This window comes from Nerophis lumbriciformis, linkage group LG18 (assembly GCF_033978685.3).
Source record: "Nerophis lumbriciformis linkage group LG18, RoL_Nlum_v2.1, whole genome shotgun sequence".
In the NCBI taxonomy this organism is placed as follows: domain Eukaryota; kingdom Metazoa; phylum Chordata; class Actinopteri; order Syngnathiformes; family Syngnathidae; genus Nerophis; species Nerophis lumbriciformis.
Genome location: NC_084565.2, coordinates 26672207 through 26697019, shown reverse-complemented (window position 1 = coordinate 26697019; position 24813 = coordinate 26672207). Strand labels below are relative to the sequence as shown.

General features: G+C 42.5%; 2 protein-coding genes across 4 annotated transcripts in view; both read left to right on the top strand.

Annotated features, from left to right (window-relative positions):
- map2k2a (mitogen-activated protein kinase kinase 2a) overlaps positions 1 to 1698 on the top strand; it is a 35237-nt gene extending 33539 nt beyond the window's left edge. For both annotated transcript variants that reach the window (XM_061977924.1, XM_061977923.1), the window contains one exon: positions 62 to 1698. In XM_061977924.1, coding sequence (XP_061833908.1) covers positions 62 to 172 — 111 coding nt within the window. In that variant the 3' untranslated portion in view covers positions 173 to 1698. The remainder of the gene's footprint in view (positions 1 to 61) is intronic.
- Positions 1699 to 8738: 7040 nt separating this feature from the next.
- zbtb7a (zinc finger and BTB domain containing 7a) overlaps positions 8739 to 24813 on the top strand; it is a 33088-nt gene continuing 17013 nt past the window's right edge. The window contains exon 1 of one of the 2 annotated variants that reach the window (XM_072915086.1): positions 8739 to 8876. The gene's annotated coding sequence lies outside the window, so the exon portion shown is untranslated. Of the gene's footprint in view, positions 8877 to 9711; positions 9861 to 24813 lie in introns of those variants that run through there. The other variant, XM_061977909.1, reaches the window with a different exon arrangement.

The window sequence follows — 24813 nt, the reverse complement described above, 5'->3', positions numbered from 1 at the left end:
TGTTTTTTTTGTGGTTTATTGAATTCAAATAATCTTCAATTCCTTTACGGTTTCCCTTCAGAATCACATATTCATCAAGCGATCTGAAGTGGAAGAAGTGGACTTTGCCGGCTGGTTGTGCAAAACCATGGGTCTCAACCAGCCCAGCACTCCCACCCGCAGCACTGAGTGAAAGCCCCCCCGCGCCCTCACGTCAGCACTGCCTTACCTCTGGGTCTATTTTGCTTGCATACACATAAGTTATGTTGTACATACTCAGGCCGTCACACACGTTTTGGCACTTTTGTCTTGTTTTTGGGCTTCAAACGATTTCTGGCTTCCTCTCATGTATTTCTTCACCAGCAGCAGGGCTCTCGAGTGGTCGTACTGTATGTAAGACCACCGCTTCACCAGGCCAGTGTCATGCTTCCATTGGGCTGCAGGGGAGTGGATGTTAGCGCTAAGGGGCTGCCAGTATGTGATTGTTTTATATTAGATGTTCTGTACGAATCTTTTCTATGGCAACAGTTGATGGCTGGTGGGTTATATTTTAATAATTCACCCACTGTGGAGATTTGACACATATTATCTTGCGTAATCTTAATACTGTAGGCTAACTGCAGCAATTGTCATTTACTCACTCATGTTGTCAAACGACCTGAAAGGATTTGCCATATTGTAATTACATTTGTTGGGGATAGAGTTGAATGGGAGATGGGCACACCTAGAGTCACTTTTTTTTGGTGTACTCACTCTGAGGATCACTTTGTGAACAAAGTCACAAACCAAAGAGGGTACTCGCACTATCAATGCCTGATAGATTTTTCTTTGGTTTCCACTTCTGCACATTAGTGAACAGTGTATCATATGTTTCATTCAGCCGTGTTGTTTCCTCATACATTTCAATCGCCCTCTAATGGGGGGAGGGAGGCACTCACTGCGGAGGCCTAGAAATACTATTGACAAAACAGTGATCAAAATGCATTCACGGGATGCTATAGCATGGTTTATCTTTCTTATTACTGTACCTGTATTTTGTTTCATGGTGCGGGTGATCAGCTGGTGTGTTGACGAGAACCCTCTGTAGTATCGATATGAAACTTCAATCATTTGTTTTTGTTTTTTTGCTGATACTTTGTCTTCTCTGTCGTTGATCTGTACTTTCCCTACCCTTTCCTGAAGTGTATTTGGTTCCCGCCGCACTGCAAGCGTGTCTCTCTCTTTCTCGGGACAAAGCCAGCAGAATTGGACTGTGCATTTGGGGGAGGACTTTGGCTTAAATGCGAACACCTTTTACCCAAGCTGCAGTATAATTACAAACTGACTTCTAGTGGAACCTAAGCTTTAAGCAAACATTTACGTAGTACAAAAAAAATGGGGTTAGGCAGAGAATCCTAACCCGGTTCAGTGTCGGTTACACGGTGGTGGTGTCGCTAGCCTGCTGTTACTGCTAGAGCGCTTGTATTTTTCCTTGCTTTTTGGCTGCCCTCTATTCTCCAACCTCCACCAAACAATGTGCATTCAGTTCAGAGCAAAATGGATGCATCGTCACTTGTATGTGTGCAAATATACAAAAATTACAGGACTATTTTGCAGTCTTAATTTACAAATTGAGTTTGATTTATGGAAATGACAAGGAAAATAGTCATTTTTTCGAAATATAAAAATGTGTTGGAAATGGTTATAATGTATAAAAATAAAAAATTATTTGTGAATGTATGTCATAATGTGGAGTGTGCATTATTTATGTCTAGCTTGAATCATGTTTTAAAATTGATGTGGATCTCTTAAGAAAAGTTTAGTGTCCCATTGTAATAAATTGTATTGAATCACATATATTAACATAAAATGTGAAGATGAACTTAGTTGCGAAAGTGCCAAAAGGAAATAGCTTTCGCATGCTTAACATGGAAAACAAGTATACTGTTTATCAATTTTGGCGATCTTATTGAGATGTAGCTAACTATTGTGGTCGAGCGTGTGTTAATACATTTATATTTTTGTGCAAAGGTACTAGCAAGTGTTTTAGTTAGTATTTATTTAACTACCGGAGAACGCATTAGATTCATTACACTTCCGGTTTCAATTAGATAGTAAACTTTGTCTTTATTCTCCAGTAAAGTCTTATAATTATTCACCAGTTCTCTAAATGTTTCACACTCAGCCAAAAAAGGTAAGTCTTGCCTAAAAAAAAGTTTGCATTTGAATTTATTGTAATTGGATATGATGGGGTGGTGCTGTATTGTAATGCTTTGTTTTGCAGTATTTATTTCTAGATGGAATCATGTTTTTAAAGGAGCACATTTAATGTGGAACTTATAAGAAAAGTTTAGTGTCCCATTGTAATAAATGGTATTAAATAACGGATATTAAAATAAAATAATGTGAAGATTAACTTAGTTGCGAAAGTGCCGAAAGGAAATAGCTTATGTTGCAATTGCTAGAAGTCTACAACCACAGTTAACCTATGACCAAAAAAAGACAATGTTTCTACTACGGTTCTGTTGCAAAACTAGTTTATACTGGGTTAATAGTCACTTCGGAGCTTTATAAGTGTGGCCGGCTTTACAAAATACATATTTAACTGTTTATTCTGCTTAATTCTAAAACAATGGAGGACAACATCACTTCCGTCTTCGACAGGCGGGCAAGTTACTCTTCCAGACCTTCTCTCAGGTACTTTTACCCGCATCTCTTCTCTTAAATGTTCCCGACAATGGTGGAGTATGTTTTATAAATTAAGTTGTTAGTAGAAAATATCCAGTGAGGGTATGATAAAAAACAAAAAAGTCGAGCTAGCGTGTTAGCTTTGAGGGTTTCGAGCAAAACCATGCTAACAGTTAGCTTGTTATCTGTTCTATCAATTTAATCAATCAATCAATCAATCAAACTTTATTTATAAAGCCATTTTCATACATAAAATAAATGCAACGCAAAGTACTTTACAAAGTTATAAACAATACCCCGGCGACTAGAAATGTCCGATCGGCTTTTTTGCCGATATTCTGATATTGGCCAACTTTTAATTACCGATTCCGATATCAACCGATACCGATATATACAGTCGTGGATTTAACACATTACTATGCCTAATTTTGTTGTGATGTCCCGCTGAATGCATTAAACAATGTAACAATTAGGTTTACCAAAATAAGAGAAATACTTCAACTCAAGTCATGGAAAAAAGTGCCAACATGGCACTGCCATATTTATTATTGAAGTCACAAAGTGCATTATTTTTTTTAACATGCCTCAAAACAGCAGCTTGGAATTTGCACATACATTACATAGAAACTAGTAATTAATGAAAATGAGTAAAATTAACTGTTAAAGGTTGGTACTATTGGTGGACCAGCAGCACGCACAATCATGTGTGCTTACGGACTGTATCCCTTGCAGACTGTATTGATATATATGGATATATAATGTAGGAACCAGAATATTAATAACAGAAAGAAACAACCCTTTTGTGTGAATGAGTGTGAATGGGGGAGGAATGTTTTTTGGGTTGGTGCACTAATTGTAAGTGTATCTTGTGTTTTTTATGTTGATTTAATAAAAATTTAAAAAAGGATAATTTCCGATATTACATTTTAAAGCATTTATCGGCCGATATTATCGGACATCTCTACCGGTGACCCATATCCCCCATTATCACATATGTATGCACGGACACAGATACCAAACACAAACATACACACATATGCAAGTATATGGACCAATGATTGCATGTCTGAGTACAGAGGAGACATATGAGTAAACACTATCACAGGAGCCTTCTGCACCAGGAGGTCATCAGACCATGGCCACCAGGACGCTGACACAAAAGCGCCCCCACAAGCACGGCCGATAACCCCTGATGCAGATGGCTCACCTGAGGAGCGCTGGAAAATAAAAATAATAAAACTTGTAAAAATAGTAAGAACCATGTATAGAGATAAAGAATACAATACAAGTAAGACATATGAAGATTAATAGAAAATATATGTATATATATCCATCCATTTTCTACCGCTTGTCCCGTTCGGGGTCACGGGGGGTGCTGGAGCCTATCTCAGCTGCATTTGGGCAGTAGATGGGGTACACCCTGGACAAGTCGCCACCTCATCACAGTCCAGTAAATAAATGGTAAATGGGTTATACTTGTATCTCACTTTTTTACCTTCAAGGTACTCAAAGCACTTTGACACTATTTCCACATTCACTCATTCATCACACTGATGGCGGGAGCTGCCATGCAAGGCCCTAACCACGACCCATCAGGAGCAAGGGTGAAGTGTCTTGCTGAAGGACACAAAGGACGTGACCAGGTCAGTAGAAGGTGGGATCGAACCAGGAATCCTCAGGTTGCTGGCACGGCCACTCTCCCAACTGCGCCACGCCTTCCCCCCCAATTATAACTAAATAAAATCTTGCATAATTAATAGGTTAAAAAGTATAATACAAATGACTTCTATATAATAATCAACATCAGGTAAAAGCCAAATCAAAAAGGTGGGTCTTAAAGGGGAACATTATCACCAGACCTATGTAAGTGTCAATATATACCTTGATGTTGCAGAAAAAAGACCATATATTTTTTTAACCGATTTCCGAACTCTAAATGGGTGAATTTTGGCGAATTAAACACCTTTTTAGTATTCGCTCTCGGAGCGATGACGTCACAACGTAACGTCACATCGGGAAGCAATCCGCCATTTTCTCAAACACCGAGTCAAATCAGCTCTGTTATTTTCCGTTTTTTCGACTGTTTTCCGTACCTTGGAGACATTGTGCCTCGTCGGTGTGTTGTCGGAGGATGTAACAACACGAACAGGGACGGATTCAAGTTGCACCAGTGGCCCAAAGATGCGAAATTGGCAAGAAATTGGACGTTTGTTCCGCACACTTTACCGACGAAAGCTATGCTACGACAGAGATGGCAAGAATGTGTGGATATCCTGCGACACTCAAAGCAGATGCATTTCCAACGATAAAGTCAAAGAAATCTGCCGCCAGACCCCCATTGAATCTGCCGGAGTGTGTGAGCAATTCATGGACAAAGGACCCGGTAGCACGGCAAGCGATTGGCAGCAGTTTTTTCCCGCAGACGAGCGAGCTAAACCCCCTGGATGTCTTGGCTCACACCGTCCCTTGTGCCACCGAAGATGATCAAGAGAAGAATATCGACCCTAGCTTCCCTGGCCTGCTGACATGAGGGTTTGTCTACAGAATATATTAATTGATGAAAATTGGGCTGTTGCCAAATGTATTTCATATGCTGTAAATCTAGTTCATAGTTGTTAGTTTCCTTTAATGCCAAACAAACACATACCAATCGTTGGTTAGAAGGCGATCGCCGAATTTGTCCTCGCTTTCTCCCGTGTCGCTGGCTGTCGTGTCGTTTTCGTCGGTTTCGCTTGCATACGGTTCAAACCGATATGGCTCAATAGCTTCAGTTTCTTCTTCAATTTCGTTTTTGCTACCTGCCTCCACACTACAACCATCCGTTTCAATACATGCGTAATCTGTTGAATCGCTTAAGCCGCTGAAATCCGAGTCTGAATCCGAGCTAATGTCGCTATAGCTTGCTGTTCTATGCACCATGTTTGTTTGTGTTGGCATCACTATGTGACGTCACAGTAAAATGGACGCTGGATTTTAACGATGGTTAAAATCAGGCACTTTGAAGCTTTTTTTAGGGATATTGCGTGATGGGTAACATTTTGAAAAAAACTTCGAAAAATAAAATAAGCCACTGGGAACTGATTTTTAATGGTTTTAACCCTTCTGAAATTGTGATAATGTTCCCCTTTAAGCCTGCTCTTAAAAACATGGGCGTTCTCCGTTAGCAGGTACTTTTACCCAAGTCTCTTCTCTTAAATACTCCCGACAACGGTGCAGTATGTTCTTAAAATTAAGTTGTTAGTAGAAAATATTATAAAAACAAAAAAGTCGAGCTAGCGTCTTTGCTTTGAGGGTTGCGAGCAAAACCATGCCAACTGCTAGCTCAGCATGCTTAACGTGGAGAACAAGTATACTGTTTATCAATTTTGGTGACCTTATTGATATTTTGGTAACTATTGTGGTCGAGCGTGTGTTAATACCTTTATATTTTTTGTGCAAAGGTATTAGCAAGTGTTTTGGTTAGTATTTAACCGCAGTAGCTTCATTTCACTTCCAGTTTCAATTAGATCGTAATCTTTGTCTTTATTCTCCAGTAAAGTATTTTAATTATTCTCCAGTTCTTTAAATCAGTGGTCCCCAACCTTTTTTGCACCACGGACCGGTTTAATGTAGGCATTATTTTTAGGGACCGGCTTTCCACTTGTGCCAGATAAATACAGCATAAATAAGTGCATGAAAAATACAACTCACTATAACGCTGAATTAGTGGGAGCCCTGGGCTTGTTCCTTTGCAATGAGATGCAGATGGAAATCAGCCTTTGGCTACAATCTGTCAAATTTATATGTTTATTAATGTGCATTGTATCATGTTACAAAGCTATAACAAATGGCAACTTACTATGAGGAGTAGAGATGTCCGATAATGGCTTTTTTGCCGATATTCTGATATTGTCCAACTCTTAATTACCGACTCCGATATCAACCGATACTGATATATACAGTCGTGGAATTAACACATTATTATTATTTGTTGTGATGCCCCGCTGGATGCATTAAACAATGTAACAAGGTTTTCCAAAATAAATCAACTCAAGTTATGGAAAAAAGTGCCAACATGGCACTGCCATATTTATTATTGAAGTCACAAAGTGCATTATTTTTTTTAACATACCTCAAAACAGCTGCTTGGAATTTGGGACCTGCATGAGGAGGTTGAGGTGGGGGGGGGGGGGGGGGGGGTATATTGTAGCGTCCCGGAAGAGTTAGTGCTGCAAGGGGTTCTGGGTATTTGTTCTGTTGTGTTTATGTTGTGTTACGGTGCGGATGTTCTCCCGAAATGTGTTTGTCATTCTTGTTTGGTGTGGGTTCACAGTGTGGCGCATATTTGTAACAGTGTTAAAGTTGTTTATACGGCCACCCTCAGTGTGACCTGTATGGCTGTTGACCAAGTATGCATGGATTCACTTGTGTGTGTGAAAAGCCGTAGATATTATGTGACTGGGCCTGCACGCAAAGGCAGTGCCTTTAAGGCACGCCCCCAATATTGTTGTCTGGGTGGAAACCGGGAGAATGGTTGCCCCGGGAGATTTTCGGGAGGGGCACTGAAATTCGGGAGTCTCCCGGGAAAATCGGGAGGGTTCGCAAGTATGACTGGGAGACGCAACTGCTCTGTACTTCTCCCTACGTCCGTGTACCACTCCGTACAGCGGCGTTTTAAAAAGTCATACATTTTACTTTTTGAAACCGATACCGATAATTTCCGATATTAAATTTTAAAGCATTTATCGGCCGATAATATCGTCAGTCCGATATTATCGGACATCTCTAAAGAGGAGTGTTACTGTACATCTATAAACAAGCTTATTGGTGTGTCTCGTGGGACAGGCGAAAGTTTAGTTGGAGGAAATGCAGTCGTTTATAAATTATTTAATATTTCTCTGCGGCCCGGTAGCAAATGCGTCACAAACCGGTACCGGTCCCCGGACCAGTGGTTGGGGACCACTGCTCTAAATGTTTCTCTCTCCGCCAAAAAAGGTAAGCACTGCCTAAAAAAAAATTGAAATTTGAATTTATTGTAAGTGGATATGATGGTACTGCTTTGCTTTGCCATATTATTTTGAGGTCCCACATAGGAGCTGTGTGTAACATTATTTTACAAATACAAGATTTTGACTGTTACTGAGACTGTGACTGTTTTCTCTAATCGATCACTGTGGTTATGTATAGCAAGCTGGGACACAAAAAGTTCAATACCAAACATGTTACTAATTCCCTTGTTTGCTCAGCAGAAAAGCACCCTCTGGGAGCAGGTGGTACTACCGCCTACCGCCGCCTTGTAACTCCTGTCAAAGCCTGCTGCATCATTGCACCCGTGGTTAGTAGGTAGGTGATCTGACCTGTGTGTCACTTCTTGTGTTCTCTTAAAAATGCATACAGGCATCAGTACGATCTGCTTTTCAGTTGCTCAAGTGTGGGGGGGGCGTGTTTGTACAGTATGTAGGTGGGCGGTTGGGAAGTGGCGCAACATCAAGTGTTTGAGCTGCAAATGTGCACAGGGGAACTTGCGATAAGACTCTTACTTACTAATGTCTTCCCTGACAAGCTCACCTGTTGGAGCTTGGCAGGTATTACGTACAAGGAGCGGGGGCCAAACCAGGGAATGCAAAGGGGCTTGCTGGCAGCCCCCACTGTGTGCTGGAATCTGCCATGGCTTGCTTTTGGGGTGGGACGCCATGACCTCAGGCAGTGGGATGGGTGGGTGCGACTGTTCGGAAAGGGAGAGATGAGGCGGTTAAAAAGGCAGGACAACCTAATTTAACCTTAAACCGCACATGTGATTGCCGCAGCTCCTTAGAGGGGAGGTTTATAAAAATAAAAAAAAAGGCTGGTTGACATTCATTGTGAAACCAGCCTGCGGGAAGGCATGGGTTAATCATTTGTCTGATTGAGTTTATGACTTTAGCAAGTGTCCACTTTGGAGACGTGGGAGAGAAATTTCCACTTTACTTTCTGACTTGGCCGTGGGAGGGAGGAGGGGAGAGGAGATGGAGGCTGTTTCTTTAAGAGAGAGGGGTGGGTGAGGAGGAGAGAGAGAAAGGGAGGGACCTCTTTGCCCTCCAGAAACCAGGAAGGGAATTGAGTTGATCTGCTGCTGCTTGGTTAGCGCATACAGGAGCTTTAAGCTGCACAGCAGTAACAGAGGGGACAGCGAGGGAGAGAGAGTGCTCCGGAGAAGAGAAGAGTGGAGGGCTGCGCTAACCCCACAACAAGCACCACCACGGCCATCGCAGGTGAGCTAAAGGCAGCTTGCCATCCCCCTTGCTGGCTGCCCTGGGCCTGTCAAGCAGAGAGGGAGCAGGCAGGGGCAGCAGAGGAGAGTGGGAGGAGGAGGTGATGGTGGTGGGGGGTGGCCTGAGAGGAGAGGTGGGTCGCAATGTTCCTCTTTTTAATAATACTTCCTCTGCATTGTCTGTTACCTCCTGGGGAATCTTGAGATAAAGTTTACGGGATGAGTTATAGACTTTCCAGGCAGGTGGAAGCACTTACAGGACGGAGCGGTGGGGGCGAGCAGGAAGTATTATTAATTAATAATAAAAGTTTTTGTGCAGTACATGGCATGCTGTGGTGTTGGGCACAGGAGGCGTTATTTAGGTCAGGAGTTTGAAGTGTGCGTGAAATATCACGCCACTGTGAGCGGATGGCGGGATTCACCTCTGTGTTTTGAGTGTTTTTATTTTGTGGGCCCGTGCATGCACGGCTTGTACTTAAATACCTGGCAGCCTGCTAGCAACACACTCTAGTTTATAATTCAGCCCCGGAGTGCTTACGTTAGAACAGGCTCGGGGGTGGTAGGGGCGGGAGTGGGTTGAGGGAGCTGGGTCTCGTAGTCCTCCACCGGGGCTGTAAAACAGGTCAAGCGGGCGCGCGGAACTCCACATCCCAGAGTGCCTTGCCCCTGGCAATCCAGGAAGGAGAGAAGCTGCCAGCCTATCCCAGCGAGGAGGTGTGGCGTGTCAGCGGCTGTCAGGCCAATGAGGAGAGCGTCTGCAGATCCCAGTTGTGGGCTGAAAATAGAGGGGGCGGGGTAGTGATGGTTGCTGGAGGGGAAGGGGGGGTTGTGTTTGTGTGGGATCAGGCAAGGGCTTGCCTATATGAAAAGGGCCGTTCGCAAGTTTCCTGTCTGGTAAAGCTCGAGCCCTGCCTAGAGACGGAGGCAGCAGAGCTGGCTGACAGGCAGGCAGGCAGGGGAGGAAGATAGGGGAACACTCCACTTGGTAAGCACTACAAACCCACACTCACACATTGTCTTTACAGTAGAAGGGAGTCAGGCAGGAGAGATGAAACCCACATCATGTTGCCAGTGCAGGAGCATCGGGGCTGGTGAGAGTTCAGAGTTCTTGGCCCAATTGCAGATAAATCAAGGGAAGACAAATAGGTCAATGTTGAGACGGTGTTCAGCAGCTTCTCTGCTTCTTTTCTCTTGCAGCTTTCGTTTCTGCCATCAGCTTTGCATGTACACTCATTCATTCCCTCTTCTTTTTAACGCTGTTACAGGCTACGGTTATTAGTCAAGTGGAACAGTGAAGGAAGTTGTGCGCAGGTGTCCTTTAATCTCTATTTATTTGAGAAACCCCCAATATGTTGAATGGTCCAACTAGTTAGAATATTTGTACTGTACTTGTAAAAAACATTGATTTTCTAAGTGTTTTGGACACTGGCCAATCGCTCTTGCTCACTAGCATCATGCTAAAAACAGACTCCAAACACACCTGTCATGTCCCTCTCGCCTTCAGAGCATGGGAACAAGGTGCATTTTTTTTTGGGCTGAGCATACTAGTTGAACTCGTTTTTTTGTTTTTGTTTTGTTTAAATGTGGGCACAAAGAGGGTACAAGCAGAGCTTCCTACTCGAGGACGCCCAAATACCTTGAAATGGTTTGGTATGCTTCTCAGAAGAAGGAAGCAAGGACAAAAAAATGGTTGTGGCTTAATAATGGTCGGTGTTACAACATACAAAAGATACGACAACTTTCCCCGATTCCGCTCCTTTATGCCACTTTTTAAGGTGCCGCTTTGGACGATGCGGGTATAGTTGGCTCGAGCAAATCCCACCAAGAGGTTAAACTAGGACGCCATATGTGTTTGTGTGCGTAAGTGTGCACGCATGCATGCATGTGTGTGTGCGTCTGTGTTACCAACAATAGATTCCAAGGGAATTGCAGGGGACTTCAGTGGCTGTGGGCTGGTCCAAGACACCACCCATCAATTTGGCGGTGAGGCTGAATACAGTTTGATATTCCTGTATGTTTGTGCCTGCACCACTATAGCCAGAAACTAGCAGGTTCCGACAGACTGAGAAGACAAGTTTTGCGTGATGTCGCCGTGGCAGTTCGCAGCTTTTAATTTTTTTTTTTACTCAAGTGTTGGTTGGTATACAATCTAACACTTGATGTAAATGCAAATGCAAATGGCATTTGATTGAATCCTCCAGTGATAATTTTATTTCTTCATGTAGAGCTGACTCACTTCTTCTGTCGCTTCATGTAAATGTATGCTAAGATTAACAAGATTGGTACTGCATCTAGGATGACCTTTTAGTTTCCAAATAATTTTCCCCATGATAAAAGGAAATCACAGCTGGTAATACTGCTGCCCTTTTTTTTTCACCAGTGCAGCCAATGTTTTAAATAACATTGTAAAACCCTTTTACAACCAAACGTGTAGAAATAAGTTAGCCACTGTCATCATGTGTCATTTTTTTAAATTTTGTTGGCACTTCTTAATGGTCACACGTGTATAAAGCAAGTTAACGACTATAAAATGCAAAATACACTCCCTTTTATAACAGCTGAGTGACGTCACGTATAGCAGCTAGCCAGTCCATCCCATTGCTATCTCATCAGCCTAGTGTTGTACAAAAGCCAAATAAAAAGCAACATGTGTTATTCCTAACCTCAAGTCACTTGTCAATATTCCCACATACAGTAAGTTGTGTGACTTTTATGGCATGCGTTTCCCTACAGCTTTGCTTCAAAGTCCACATTGTAAAATCATCTGGGTCTACCACTGAATAGGAATACTTTTTAGCAGCTTGACTTCTTCCCTTGTGTCTGGTTCCCCTGGTCAGCTGCTCCGTATACCACAGCTTCCAGTCGGGCTATGCAGCCACACAGACCCGTCTCTGTTGTTGTTCTGTTGTTGTGCTCGTGTCCAGGGGGAGTAAAGGGGCTTCTTCTGTTCTCTTCTGGGACATTTATTGCGGCGAGGGCAACGCAACCTGATCAAATTAGGGTGAGTGGGAGACGTTTGGGATGTTTTTCAGGCTGGGGGTGAAGGCTAGACGTTTACGTATTGATGCAAAACCACGCATTCATTAAAGGCTTTCGTCACACGGACACTGCCTATTTCGATATTGCTAAAATAACCAGCGCAGAGACCACAGCCGCCTTTTAATTAAGCAGAGCGGCGACCGAGTGGTCGGGACGGCGACATGTGACCAGCGTGACTCTGTTGATGTTGATTTAGTAGTGGAGATGGGTGGGACATCACAAGAGGACGGGCGGATCTTCAGCGCTCTGGAGGAGTAGGAGGAGGGGAAGTGAGGTGATGTGACGGCTACTGTGCAGAGATGGAGCAACGATAAGGCCAAAGAGGGAGGGTCAGACAGTGGGGACATAGGCATTGAGCAAGCAGAGAGACGGTCATCTGATTACAGAGCGGGTTCTATTACATGCCTGCCACAGACTCACAGGAAGACGTCCTTCCGTGTTGGTTTGCGTGCAGACCTCGCCGGCCCCTTACATCAAGCCTGCCATCGTCGACTGTAGTGTCCTTTTCTGAAGCCATGTGTTAGATTTTGTTACACTTCCTGGTTTTGCAGCTTGGCGACGTCAGAGTTACTCAAGCTAAAAGGAAGCGAGTGCGTGTGGTCTTATTACACACACTCTTTTTTCACACTCGCCTAAAAAGACAATTCCAACTTGTTTGACGATAAAAGTTGTGGGGTTTTTCATTCACCATATTCAATTTTGCAGTGTTTAATAACCAAACACTGACTTTATTGAAGGAACTAATTGGAAAATGTGACTGCATATTTCTTTACAGAGAGAGGACGCTCTCACATCTTGTTGGGATGTTTCATACGACGAATTAGATTCGCTTAAAACCATGAATTATTTTGTTGACTACGGTTTCATAAGAAGGAATGTTTTGCATGTTTAGGCCATCATAAGGAGAAAAAAACCAACCCCTCTGCCTGCTTTCTCCAGTAAATGTTAGCCCAACCTGTGGGTGTTGATCTTTCCTCTTATGAAGCAGGTTTTACCAGCTAAACGAATGAGACCCGAGTTTATCATTGACATCTGAGCCGGATTCCCAGGCCTCCATATTCTTTGGAGTTATGAGTTGTGAGTTTAATAACCGGCCTCACCCACCACCACTATTTCACTTACTTTCTGTCTGTGCACTTCCTGGTTAGTTGCAAAGCCACCCAGACCGGCTTTCGCAACGTTAGTTTTATCAGCCGCTCACCCTCTTCCTGCTTGTCTCCCAATATAACCAATCAGATTTCCTTCCACGAGTCTCCTGTCATCCGCCAGTCATTTACACACTTGTTCAAAATCTGCTTTTTGTAGAAACTAGCTGCCCCCTCCCCATTCTGAGTAGCTTGCAAATAATTCCTTGGTCCAACCTTCAAGCCCTGTTTACACTAAGCCGGATAAGGTTATCCAGGGTAAATCACACCTAACCTTATCCGTGTCCACACACAACAATGCCACCGTTTAAGACCCCCGCCTCCCTGCGTCCGCCGGCGCAACGCGACCTAGTACGCATGCGCGGAAAATGCACACGTCATAGAATAGAAAAGAATAGAAAGTAGTTTATTGATCCCTGGGGGAAATTCAGCATATTCATATTCATATTCAGCAATAGTCATCTCCAGTGTTGCTTTGTGTGCAAGTTCTTAAATGTAACTTATCTGAACAATATCCAGTGTTGTGGTATTTCAATTACCGTATTTTTCGGAGTATAAGTCACACCGGAGTATAAGTCGCACCTGCCGAAAATGCATAATAAAGAAGGAAAAAAACATATATAAGTCGCACTGGAGTATAAGTCACATTTTTGGGGGAAATGTATTTTATAAAACCCAACACCAAGAATAGACATTTGAAAGGCAAATTAAAATAAATAAAGAATAGTGAACAACAGGCTGAATAAGTGTACGTTATATGACGCATAAATAACCAACTGAGAATGTGCCTGGTTTGTTAATGTAACATATTATGGTAAGAGTCATTCAAATAACTATAACATATAGAACATGCTATACGTTTACCAAACAATCTGTCACTCCTAATCGCTAAATCCGAGGAAATCTTATACGTCTAGTCTCTTACGTGAATGAGATAAATAATATTATTTGATATTTTACGGTAATGTGTTAATAATTTCACACATAAGTCGCTCCTGAGTATAAGTTGCACCCCTGGCCAAACTATGAAAAAAACTGCGACTTATAGTCCGAAAAATACGGTAACTGGAATCCAGTGTGCTGTGGGGCCCTATTGTAGTGAATCACACCTGAGCCATCATAAATTAATTTAATCTTTATTAGACACATAAACAATGTGATAAAGAACATTTTACATCCATCAAACTAGGGATCTAGATATCTGGTCAGGACACTCCTCACTCTTTTGCCTTCACCTTCATTGTCCATTCGTTTTTGGTGACTTTATATACTCTGGACCTTGACGTTGAGTCCGCGACATACATGGCGGACAATAACTGATACAGTCTGCTTTGCCAGTCCAAATGCATTCGCCGTTTTCCTCGACGGCCAGGTAATACAAAGCACACGCTACCTTTTTTATCACATCCACGGGAGCTCGCATTCTCGTTGTCTCTCCTTCGACAAATGGACAACGTTTTTTGCTAAATATAAACACAGCTGACCCGGCAGGACATTGGAAAGTTCTCCTGCCGTCTGAGATGTGTTGTATCCCAAATAGCTGCAATCGCTTTCTCTTAAGGTATTCATGTGTGATTTCCACAAGCGTCTGTACATGTAGAAGAAGGAGAAACACGGTATGTCTGGATGACTCGCCTTCATATTTCCAGTGTCTACCTCCGAGTTAGGCTAAATAATTATTTGTTTAAGGGGTTAAATGACTTAGTGTAGACATGGCCTCAGTCTTCTTGATTTGAGTGAGGCGTTTCGCTTGCAGCGGCTGTACCCTTGGAGTGTTAAACATATCAGTTAAATGGGGGCAGGGAAAAGGTCATCTTGAGGTGTACATAAGGACTTGTTGTCTATTAGCCACAGTTTGGGCTACTGGATTTTACTTTTGTTATGCATTTTTCAGAAAATCCTTGAAGGTGCAAAAACACAAAGCTGAATTAAAGTATTTCTTTGAATAAACACTTTATTTCATTAATAAATAATATAAAAAATGATGCCCCTTAGCACCAATGGTTTTGCATTTTAATGACAAAACGCGCTAAAATTATATTTTCAAGCATTTTCTCTATCGCGCATACACTATATTGCCAAAAGTATCAGGTGTCCTAATCACTTGGCCCCGCCACAGGTGTATAAAATCAAGCACTTAGGCATGGAGACTGTTTCTTCAAACATTTGTGAAAGAATGGGCCACTCTCAGGAGCTCAGTGATTTCCAGCGTGGAACTGTCATAGGATGCCACCTGTGCAACAAATCCAGTCGTGAAATTTCCTCGCTCCTAAATATTCCAAAGTCGACTGTCGGCTTTATTATAAGAAAATGGAATCGTTTGGGAATAACAGCAACTCAGCCACGAAGTGGTAGGCCACGTAAACGGACAGAGGGCTCAGCGGAGGAATTATGGTGTGGGGTTGTTTTTCAGGAGTTGAACTTGGCCCCTTAGTTCATGTGAAAGGAACTTTGAAATGCTCCAGGATACCAAAACATTTTAGACAATTCCATGCTCCCAACCTTGTGGGAACAGTTTGGAACGGGCTCCTTCCTCTTCCAACATGACTGTGCACCAGTGCACAAAGCAAGGTGCATAAAGACATGGATGACAGAGTCTGGTGTGGATGAACTTGACTGGCCTGCACAGAGTCCTGACCTGAACCCGATAGAACACCTTTGGGATGAATTTGAACGGAGACTGAGAGCCAGGCCTTCTCGACCAACATCAGTGTGTGACCTCACCAATGCGCTTTTGGAAGAATGGTGGAAAATTCCTATAAACACACTCCGCAACCTTGTGGACAGCCTTCCCAGATGTGTTGAAGCTGTAATAGCTGTAAAAGGTGGACCGACATCATATTGAACCCTATGGGTTAGGAATGGGATGGCACTTCAAGTTCATATGTGAGTCAAGGCAGGTGGCCTAATACTTTTGGCAATATAGTGTAGGATGCTTTCACACTAAAACTGTTTTTAATCCGTTTTTTAGAGCACTTTGTGCGGTTGGTGAAAGCAGTCTGGCTAAGTTAAAGTGACTGTTTGCAACTTGCTCAGTTATATTTTTAAACCACAAATACATAAACTTAGCTTATGTTACCCTAGGTTGTTTAAAAGAACACCATTTAAAAATAAATGTTTTTTTTTAACACTTACTTTTTATTTTTAATAAAAAGTGTTTGTCGGCCCAAGAAAGGCCTGTAGTAGTAGTAGTACTAGTAGTAGTACTCCCAGAGAAGCAAGTAACAATTTGCAGTCCATGTTGTTATGATAGTCTACCATTTAATGATAGCTAACGTTAGAAGGTACATTTTGCCAAATTGCTATCATTAGCTGAAAACAAAACATAACTCAAATGTGGTACCTGGGGCTCAAACAGGAACAGTGCTGGATATAGGCTTACAACACTTTGAAAAGTTAGCACCTTCCAGGCAGCCGCAAATAGATGTAACAATATAAAAAAATTCATGTAACAATTATTGTGACCAAAATTGGAGTATCTTCTTTATTAATAGGGAAATATGTTGTCTCTTGTATTTGTTAGCATTTGAGATGGCTAGCAAGCCAGCGCTAGTTTGCCTCTCCATGAAATGAGCAGTTTATCAATCGCAGTTTTAAGATACATGTAATTTAAAACAGTAACACTGTAGGGTGTTTTAAATTGGTTTATTATTAATGCCGTTTATCTTCACATTGCTACAGCCTCGTAAAGGTTGCAAACAGTCACTTTAAATCCAACTGGCAAACAAATGAATCATGCCGTGTTTAAACTGATATGACTTATACCTGTTATCATGTCTTCGTTGTTAGCATGTTATTACATTATGCCTTTTTGCTATTTTTTTCCCAATTGTTGCTGTTTTTTGATTTGGTTGTATTCCTACTGTGTGCCACAGCCAATAAAAGACCAACTGATGGCCGATTCAGACGACATAGGCCAGTATTGGTCCGTGTTGTGTTCGTACACCAAACATTCTTGACATCAGTTAAATATTAAAAAATATCGCTAAAATTCGTTCCATTTTGTCCACTAGCGACATTGAGATCATTATTCATGCGTTCGTTACATCTCGTCTCGATTACTGTAACGTATTTATAAAAATGTCTATGTCTAGCATTAAAAGATTAAAGTTGGTACAAAATGTGGCTGCTAGACTTTTGACAAGAACAACGAAGTTTGATCATATTACGCCTATACTGGCTCACCTGCACTGGCTTCCTGTGCACTTAAGATGTGATTTTAAGGTTTTACTACTTACGTATAAAATACTAAACGGTCTTGCTCCATCCTATCTTGCTGATTGTATTGTACCATATGTCCCGGCAAGAAATCTGCGTTCAAAGAACTCCGGCTTATTCGTGGTTCCCAGAGCCCCAAAAAGTCTGCGGGCTATAGAGCGTTTTCTATTCGGGCTCCAGTGCTCTGGAATGCCCTCCCGGTAACAGTTAAAGATGGTACCTCAGTAGAAGTATTTAAGTCCCATCTTAAAACTCATTTGTGTACGCTAGCCTTTAAATAGACTCCCCTTTTAGACCAGTTGATCTGCCGTCTCTTTTCTGCTCTGCACCCCCCTCCAGCGTGGAGAGGGGGGGCACAGATTAAGTGACCACAGATGACGCGCTAGCTGTTCAAAGTCGGGACCCGGGGGACGTCTCTGCGCTGCTGACTTGTCTCCACTCAAGATTATCTCCTGCTGGCCCCACTATGGACTGGACTCTTACACTATTAACTAGATCCACCTGACGTCCATTGGGGGGGTCCTCACATCTGCGGTCCCCTCCAAGGTTTCTCATTGTATCCCATTGGGTTGAGTTTTTCCTTGCCCTGATGTGGGATCTGAGCCGAGGGTGTCGTTGTGGCTTGTGCAGCCTTTTGAGACACTCGTGAGTTAGGGCTATATAAATAAACTTTGATTGATTGATGATTGATAAATAAGAGATTTGGATTAACTATTCATTTATTTTTAACACAATTTTTTTCTGTTGGTCTTTGATCTCAGGTGCACCTGAACTTTTACAAGCTTTACACGCTGCTTCTTTGCTTTGTAGGAATGAATGTGGTTTCCTTCAGCAAGAGACAGACATACTGTCATTCACTGATGTTTGCTAATCAGGCCATCAAGGTGCATATGCTGACTGAAAAGGCAGTGACAAATGTGACAGACGTGCAAATTGGGTGTGGACACTGAACACACAAGTAACTGCCACTAATGAGACTATTTGCAGTTTCTTGCCTAACGTGTACAGTATCTCGGTATGGTCGCTGTGTGCAAAGAGAGGTTAAGTGACATGGTCGAGATAGGGAAGGGGTTGGCTCGGGTTTTTAAGCGGTTGTTTGACTTGCAAAGCAGGCAAAGGTTATTGAAGAGGCCCCTTCCCTGGAAATAGAACGCTAGGGATATGGACAGCCTCGCGTTGTGCCGGGCTTTGAGCTTCCTCACCCGCAAGCATGAATTAGTGATAAGCTATGTTTCAAGCCACAAGGAGGTGCCGGGATCAGGTTGGTTGCTGTGTTCTTTTCAGTATGCGTTAGGTCATCTGGGGACAGTTGCATGTAGAAGAATCCCTCTATGCCTCTTTGGCTTTCAGTTCAATTGTGTGTGTGTGTGTTTATCTCAGCTCAGCGTCTTTACCCCCTTAAAGCCGCGACCCGGGGTCAGCTCCTGTATGTGTGAGGGGATAACAGGTACACAAGCTTGCTAGCCAAAGCTCGGTCCCTAGCGCAGGTGTTTGTATGGCTCCTAATGAAGAAGAGCGGGTTGAGCCGGGTCTGGATGGCCTCACCGAGATCAGTTTCCACCTTCAGAGGACGTGAACCAGAGGCCATGAGGTTGCCCTCTCCCTTTCTATTTCTCTTGCTCTCTGTTCCTTGCATCTCTTTCTCTCTCTCACCTCTAAGCCAGCAACTCTCTTTTTTTGGCTTTGTCCTCTGCTTCCACCCTGTTGTCCTCTGCATATTCAGATGAGGCTTTCGCTAATACAATTTGCTCATGTCATGTCAGACAGCCTGTTTTTTCATCAGTGTGGTCAGATAGAGGGGAGGTATTCAAACTGGGATGCAGTACAGTATAACCTCTACAGTTAAATGTCTGTGGAGTTATACAATCCAAATGTTTCCCAACAACTATTAGGAGGTCTTGACCAAAGATCAGCATCAAAGAGTGTTGGGGGGCTTTTGGCTTAGCTTGTTATAATAGTTAAAGATGAAGTGTTTTATTGTTTTTACGTTGCACAGTGCTTGATTTATTTTTACACCTATATGACAATTAGGATAAGATAGACTTTATTCATTCCACAATGAGGAAATTATGTGGTTGCAGTGCAGATACAAAAAGTCCACAAAAAATAAGGTAAAAAACGAGGGAAACGTCAAAGAACATGAAAGACATTAAAACAGCAACAAGCTGCCATTTCAGCGGAGCCATTTTTACATACAACTACAAAGTAAAACACAACGAAAAGCAACTAAAAAAAAAAAAATGCAATACATACTACGCAAATACGATTACACCACGCATAGACAAACAACAAAACAAAACCAAAACACAATTTTAGCACCCACATACACCGCAGTGGCCTCAGCAGTGCTCTGCGCCATCGTCCGCCGGGGCGGGGGGCAGACCCAACAAAGCAAGAGAGCCAACTCTGTCTTAGGTTGCCCACCAGCCCGCGGCCAACGTCCGGCCCTTGCGGATGAACGAGAATCCATCTAGGGAGGCCGAAGTGTCAAAAAAATGCTCATTTGGGTTGTCCAACCCAACGCTCAATGCTAGCTCGCAGCTCAGTCTCTTTCTCCGCATCTCCCCCCGGTCTCTCCACACGGACTCTGGTGTGGCAGAGAGCATGCAGCCGGTCTTAGGTGCTAAAATGGCCATAGCCAACAGGCTCCCCTGATGCAGATCTAAAAGTTAATTAATAAAAGAACCGCAGAAGTCACGAGAGGGCCGAACCAAAGGGCAAAAAACACATGAAAACAAGAGGGAAACATCTAGAACACATGGATACACACGAGCACAGAGCTCCTGCAACCAGCAGCCACTACAGCAGCGCCATCTTTGAAATTAAGAATTTTTCAAACATTTGATGCACAAATCACCTTTAACGCTATGTCGTTAAAGTGTTTCGTTGTTTTTAAGTTCAACAAACTATGAATTTGGTCAACATTTTTGGCCTGCAAACATGATACGTTTTTTTTTTGTTTGTTTTTTCAGATCCAATCCCATTTTGAGCCCCAGTCCGATACGTCGACAAAAGATTAGAGATCTGAAAATGTTTATTTATAGCCAATAAATAACTAAGGTTAACACAGTTACACATTTGTATAAAGCCGATCTAATTAAATGTAGAATTTGCTAGTATTGTTGTAAATCTTATTACATAATAAAGTGCACAGTAACTAACTGTAGCTGCAGTCCAGAGACTTACTCCCAGACAACAAAAAACACCCTCTCAATTAAGAAAATAAAATAATAACAGTAAAAAGAAAAACTATCCATCCATCCATTTTTCTACTGCTTGTCCCTTTTGAGGTCGCAGGGGGATCGGAATCTTAGAAAGTAGAAACATTACAGTATCATCGGCAGTGTGGATGAATGACGGCTTTGAGACGGTGTTCTAGCAGACACACGCACTCCTGGAATTCCAACACACACATGTGCATAACAGGGAATATGGAAATGTAATTGTGTCTCTTTGAGCATGAATCATTTTTGAGGGAATCTTTTACCTGAGTACAATCTTTAGCCATGTAAACACTTAGACACAGCTGCGGTAAAGATCGACTCAGCAGCTCATCAGCCAAACGCTTTTTTTTAACTCCGGGCCCAACAGTTTTCATTACAGAGTGGCCCGGGCCCCACTCAAATTTTAATCTTAATCATGATTTTAATTAATTAATTATATTATATCTAACCTATTTTACAGTTTACCTCCTTGTCAAATGATATTAAAGCATGTGTTAATCACAAAGATTATCATTTATTTAACACATAAACCATAGGTTTATGTGTTAAATAAATTATAATCAACATTTTTGGCCTCCGATCCTGTTCAAATATTTCTTTAACACATAAATCTGATTGGAAAAAAATAAGTACTAACCAAATATGCAGCATAAAAAGGGACTCATAAATAACTGACAAAAAAATAAATGTACATACAATTATGTTGTGGTAAAATAAGTTAATAATTAATATTATTCTTAAGGTAAATTAAGTGCAAATAAAATACAGTTTCACCACTTTATTCATATTTTTTGCACTTAATGGGGAACATTATCACCAGACCTATGTAAGCGTCAATAAATACCTTGATGTTGCAGAAAAAAGACCATATATTTTTTTTAACCGATTTCCGAACTTTAAATGGGTGAATTTTGGCGAATTAAACGCCTTTCTAGTATTCGCTCTCGGAGCGATGGCGTTGTGACGTCACATCGGGAAGCAATCCGCCATTTTCTCAAACACCGAGTCAAATCAGCTCTGTTATTTTCCGTTTTTTTCGACTGTTTTCCGTACCTTGGAGACATCATGCCTCGTCGGTGTGTTGTCGGAGGGTGTAACAACACGAACAGGGACGGATTCAAGTTGCACCAGTGGCCCAAAGATGCGAAAGTGGCAAGAAATTGGACGTTTGTTCTGCACACTTTACCGATGAAAGCTATGCTACGACAGAGATGGCAAGAATGTGTGGATATCCTGCGACACTCAAAGCAGATGCATTTCCAACGATAAAGTCAAAGAAATCTGCCGCCAGACCCCCATTGAATCTGCCGGAGTGTGTGAGCAATTCAGGGACAAAGGACCTCGGTAGCACGGCAAGCAATGGCGGCAGTTAGTTCCCGCAGACGAGCGAGCTAAACTCCCTGGATGTCTTGGCTCACACCGTCCCTTATGCCACCGAAGATGATCAAGAGAAGAATATCGACCCTAGCTTCCCTAGCCTGCTGACATCAACTCCAAAACTGGACAGATCAGCTTTCAGGAAAAGAGCGCGGATGAGGGTATGTCTACAGAATATATTAATTGATGAAAATTGGGCTGTCTGCACTCTCAAAGTGCATGTTGTTGCCAAATGTATTTCATATGCTGTAAACCTAGTTCATAGTTGTTAGTTTCCTTTAATGCCAAACAAACACATAACAATCGTTGGTTAGAAGGCGATCGCCTAATTTGTCCTCGCTTTCTCCCGTGTCGCTGGCTGTCGTGTCGTTTTCGTCGGTTTCGCTTGCATACGGTTCAAACCGATATGGCTCAATAGCTTCAGTTTCTTCAATTTTGTTTTCGCTACCTGCCTCCACACTACAACCATCCGTTTCAATACATGCGTAATCTGTTGAATCGCTTAAGCCGCTGAAATTCGAGTCTGAATCCGAGCTAATGTCGCTATAGCTTGCTGTTCTATGCGCCATGTTTGTTTGTGTTGGCATCACTATGTGACGTCACAGGAAAATGGACGGGTGTATATAACGATGGTTAAAATCAGGCACTTTGAAGCCTTTTTTAGGGATATTGCGTGATGGGTAAAATTTTGAAAAAACTTCGAAAAATAAAATAAGCCACTGGAAACTGATTTTTAATGGTTTTAACCCTTCTGAAATTGTGATAATGTTCCCCTTTAAGAAACTTCTCTATGACTTTAGATCCAGACTTCTTCTGTTTGACTGATATTGTCATTACTGCCACAAGTGTTGGAAAACTGATTACAACTGAGCACTGCTGAGAAACTGTTATATTTTGGTGGCCCTTTAGGGAGTGTTCTCGGCCCAATGAGAATTTTAAGAAAACTGATCTAGATCACAAGGAAATGTTTAAAATGTAGATTACAGTCATTATGGATCCACTTTAAATTTGGGGTTTCTTTTTTTTTCATTTTGAGTCAGTGACATACAGCAGTTTCAAGAATGATCAAATATTACTTCTATTTCCTGTGACGAAAAATAGTTAGGAAATTGTAAAAATTGTCATCCCGGGAATGTTTTAACTTCCTTGTATTATATTTTTTATCTTGATACTATTAATAACTGCACAGTGACTTTCTGTTATATGACTTTCTTCATATTGACGAGTGTAGCGTTGGAAAGTTCTTCGCTCCTGCTTCCGAGTGGTATACATTCAGACACCAAATGAACATTTCAGCCAGATTTCAAGGTGTGGAGACACTGTTAGGCGTAGTTGTTTTTTACAGAGAGAAGGCAGGTGGGGAACGTGAGAGGTGAATGCAGGTGAACAGGTGTGGGGAAGGACAAGGCGGCCAGGTTAGGCAGGTTTGGTGGGGGCGGGGGGCTGCAGCGAGCGTGCAAACATACCTCCAGCTAATCTGCACCGCTCTAATTTGAATGCTTGCTCATATGGAGCACAGCGCATCCGACAACCAACCCCCCTGGTCTCACCCCCTGCTGGGTCTCCCTGGCTGATGGAGCGGGTGGTAGCGGTGATGATTGTGGATGTACGATACATGGCGTGTGTGTGTGTATATGTTTTGTACATTATTGATGTCCTTGTGATGCTACTGGTGTGTGTGTGTGTGCGCGCATGTGAGCGTGTTAATACAGGAATCGAGGATGGCTTGTTCTCCCGAAACCCCCCTCCCACTCCGCAGGCTTCAGTCGATCATTTTAATCTCCCCCCACACGTGAGCAAGGGGACAGCCTTTCCTGAAACTTGGCACACAGTGCAGGGTGGGGTAACCAGCTCAGACCGGATTGACAACCTCTCTTTTAATACTGTTCCCTCGCAGCTTGTTGCGTGTCCTCTTCCTCGTGGGGTTTTTTCCACAGGGACCACTGTGGCCGACCCTCGCTCGCTACAATCCCTCCACAATTTTTTCCTATCCCTTCTCCCTTCCCTGGCTCACAGCTGACACATAGTGCAACTCCCAGCATGCATTTTGATCCCCGCTGCCCTCTGCCTATCTTTCCTCCATGACCTCCTGCACAATTGCATGCACACACACACACACACCTGCGGTTGTAGGTGTTTACAAGGAGACACTTACTCAGCCATCTGCACACATGCAGGAAATAGAATATGTAGTCCGCATCTCAAGGTACCACTCCGAACGTATGCAAATCTGTGTTAAAGTATGAGTATGAACAGTATTTCTGAATATTTTGTATTGCATAAGCGAGACAAAAGTAGGAGGAAATGTTATTATTGTGCATCACTCAGTCCCTCCAGTATTTTGCTGGCTTTTTTGTTATTCATTGTGGCCTAAAATGCGTGAATTCGCGGCAGTTTTTTCAGAAAGTTGCATAAAAAGTTGCGATCTTTTGAGACTTTTTTTTCAAAAACATTGAATTAATTTGTGCTTTTATGAGTTTGTGAATGTTTTAGGTGTTCCCTGTAACCTTAACCTCAAAGTACAGAATTTCAACAACAAATGGAAAACAAATATACTGTATTGATGTTTTACTCGTTTTATATCACAGAGACTTCAAAGGTCGACACTAGATGGCAGTCAAACCGCATACTTGGAGCTCATTGTCATATCACTGTTGTATTGTTTTAGTCAACCGGTTCTCCCGATTGTTCGATAAGAAAAGAACCGATTCCATGGATTCGAATCCCTTTTTGAGAACCGGTTCCCGTTATCGAAGCCACTATACCGTATTTTCACGACCATAAGGCGCACCGTATTAAAAGGCGCCGTGTCAGTTACGGGTGCTATTTCTGTATTTAACGCATAAATAAGGCGCAGCGTATTTTTCGGCGCTGGCATGGTTAAACATCCATCCATCCATCCATTTTCTACCGCTTATTCCCTTTGGGGTCGCGG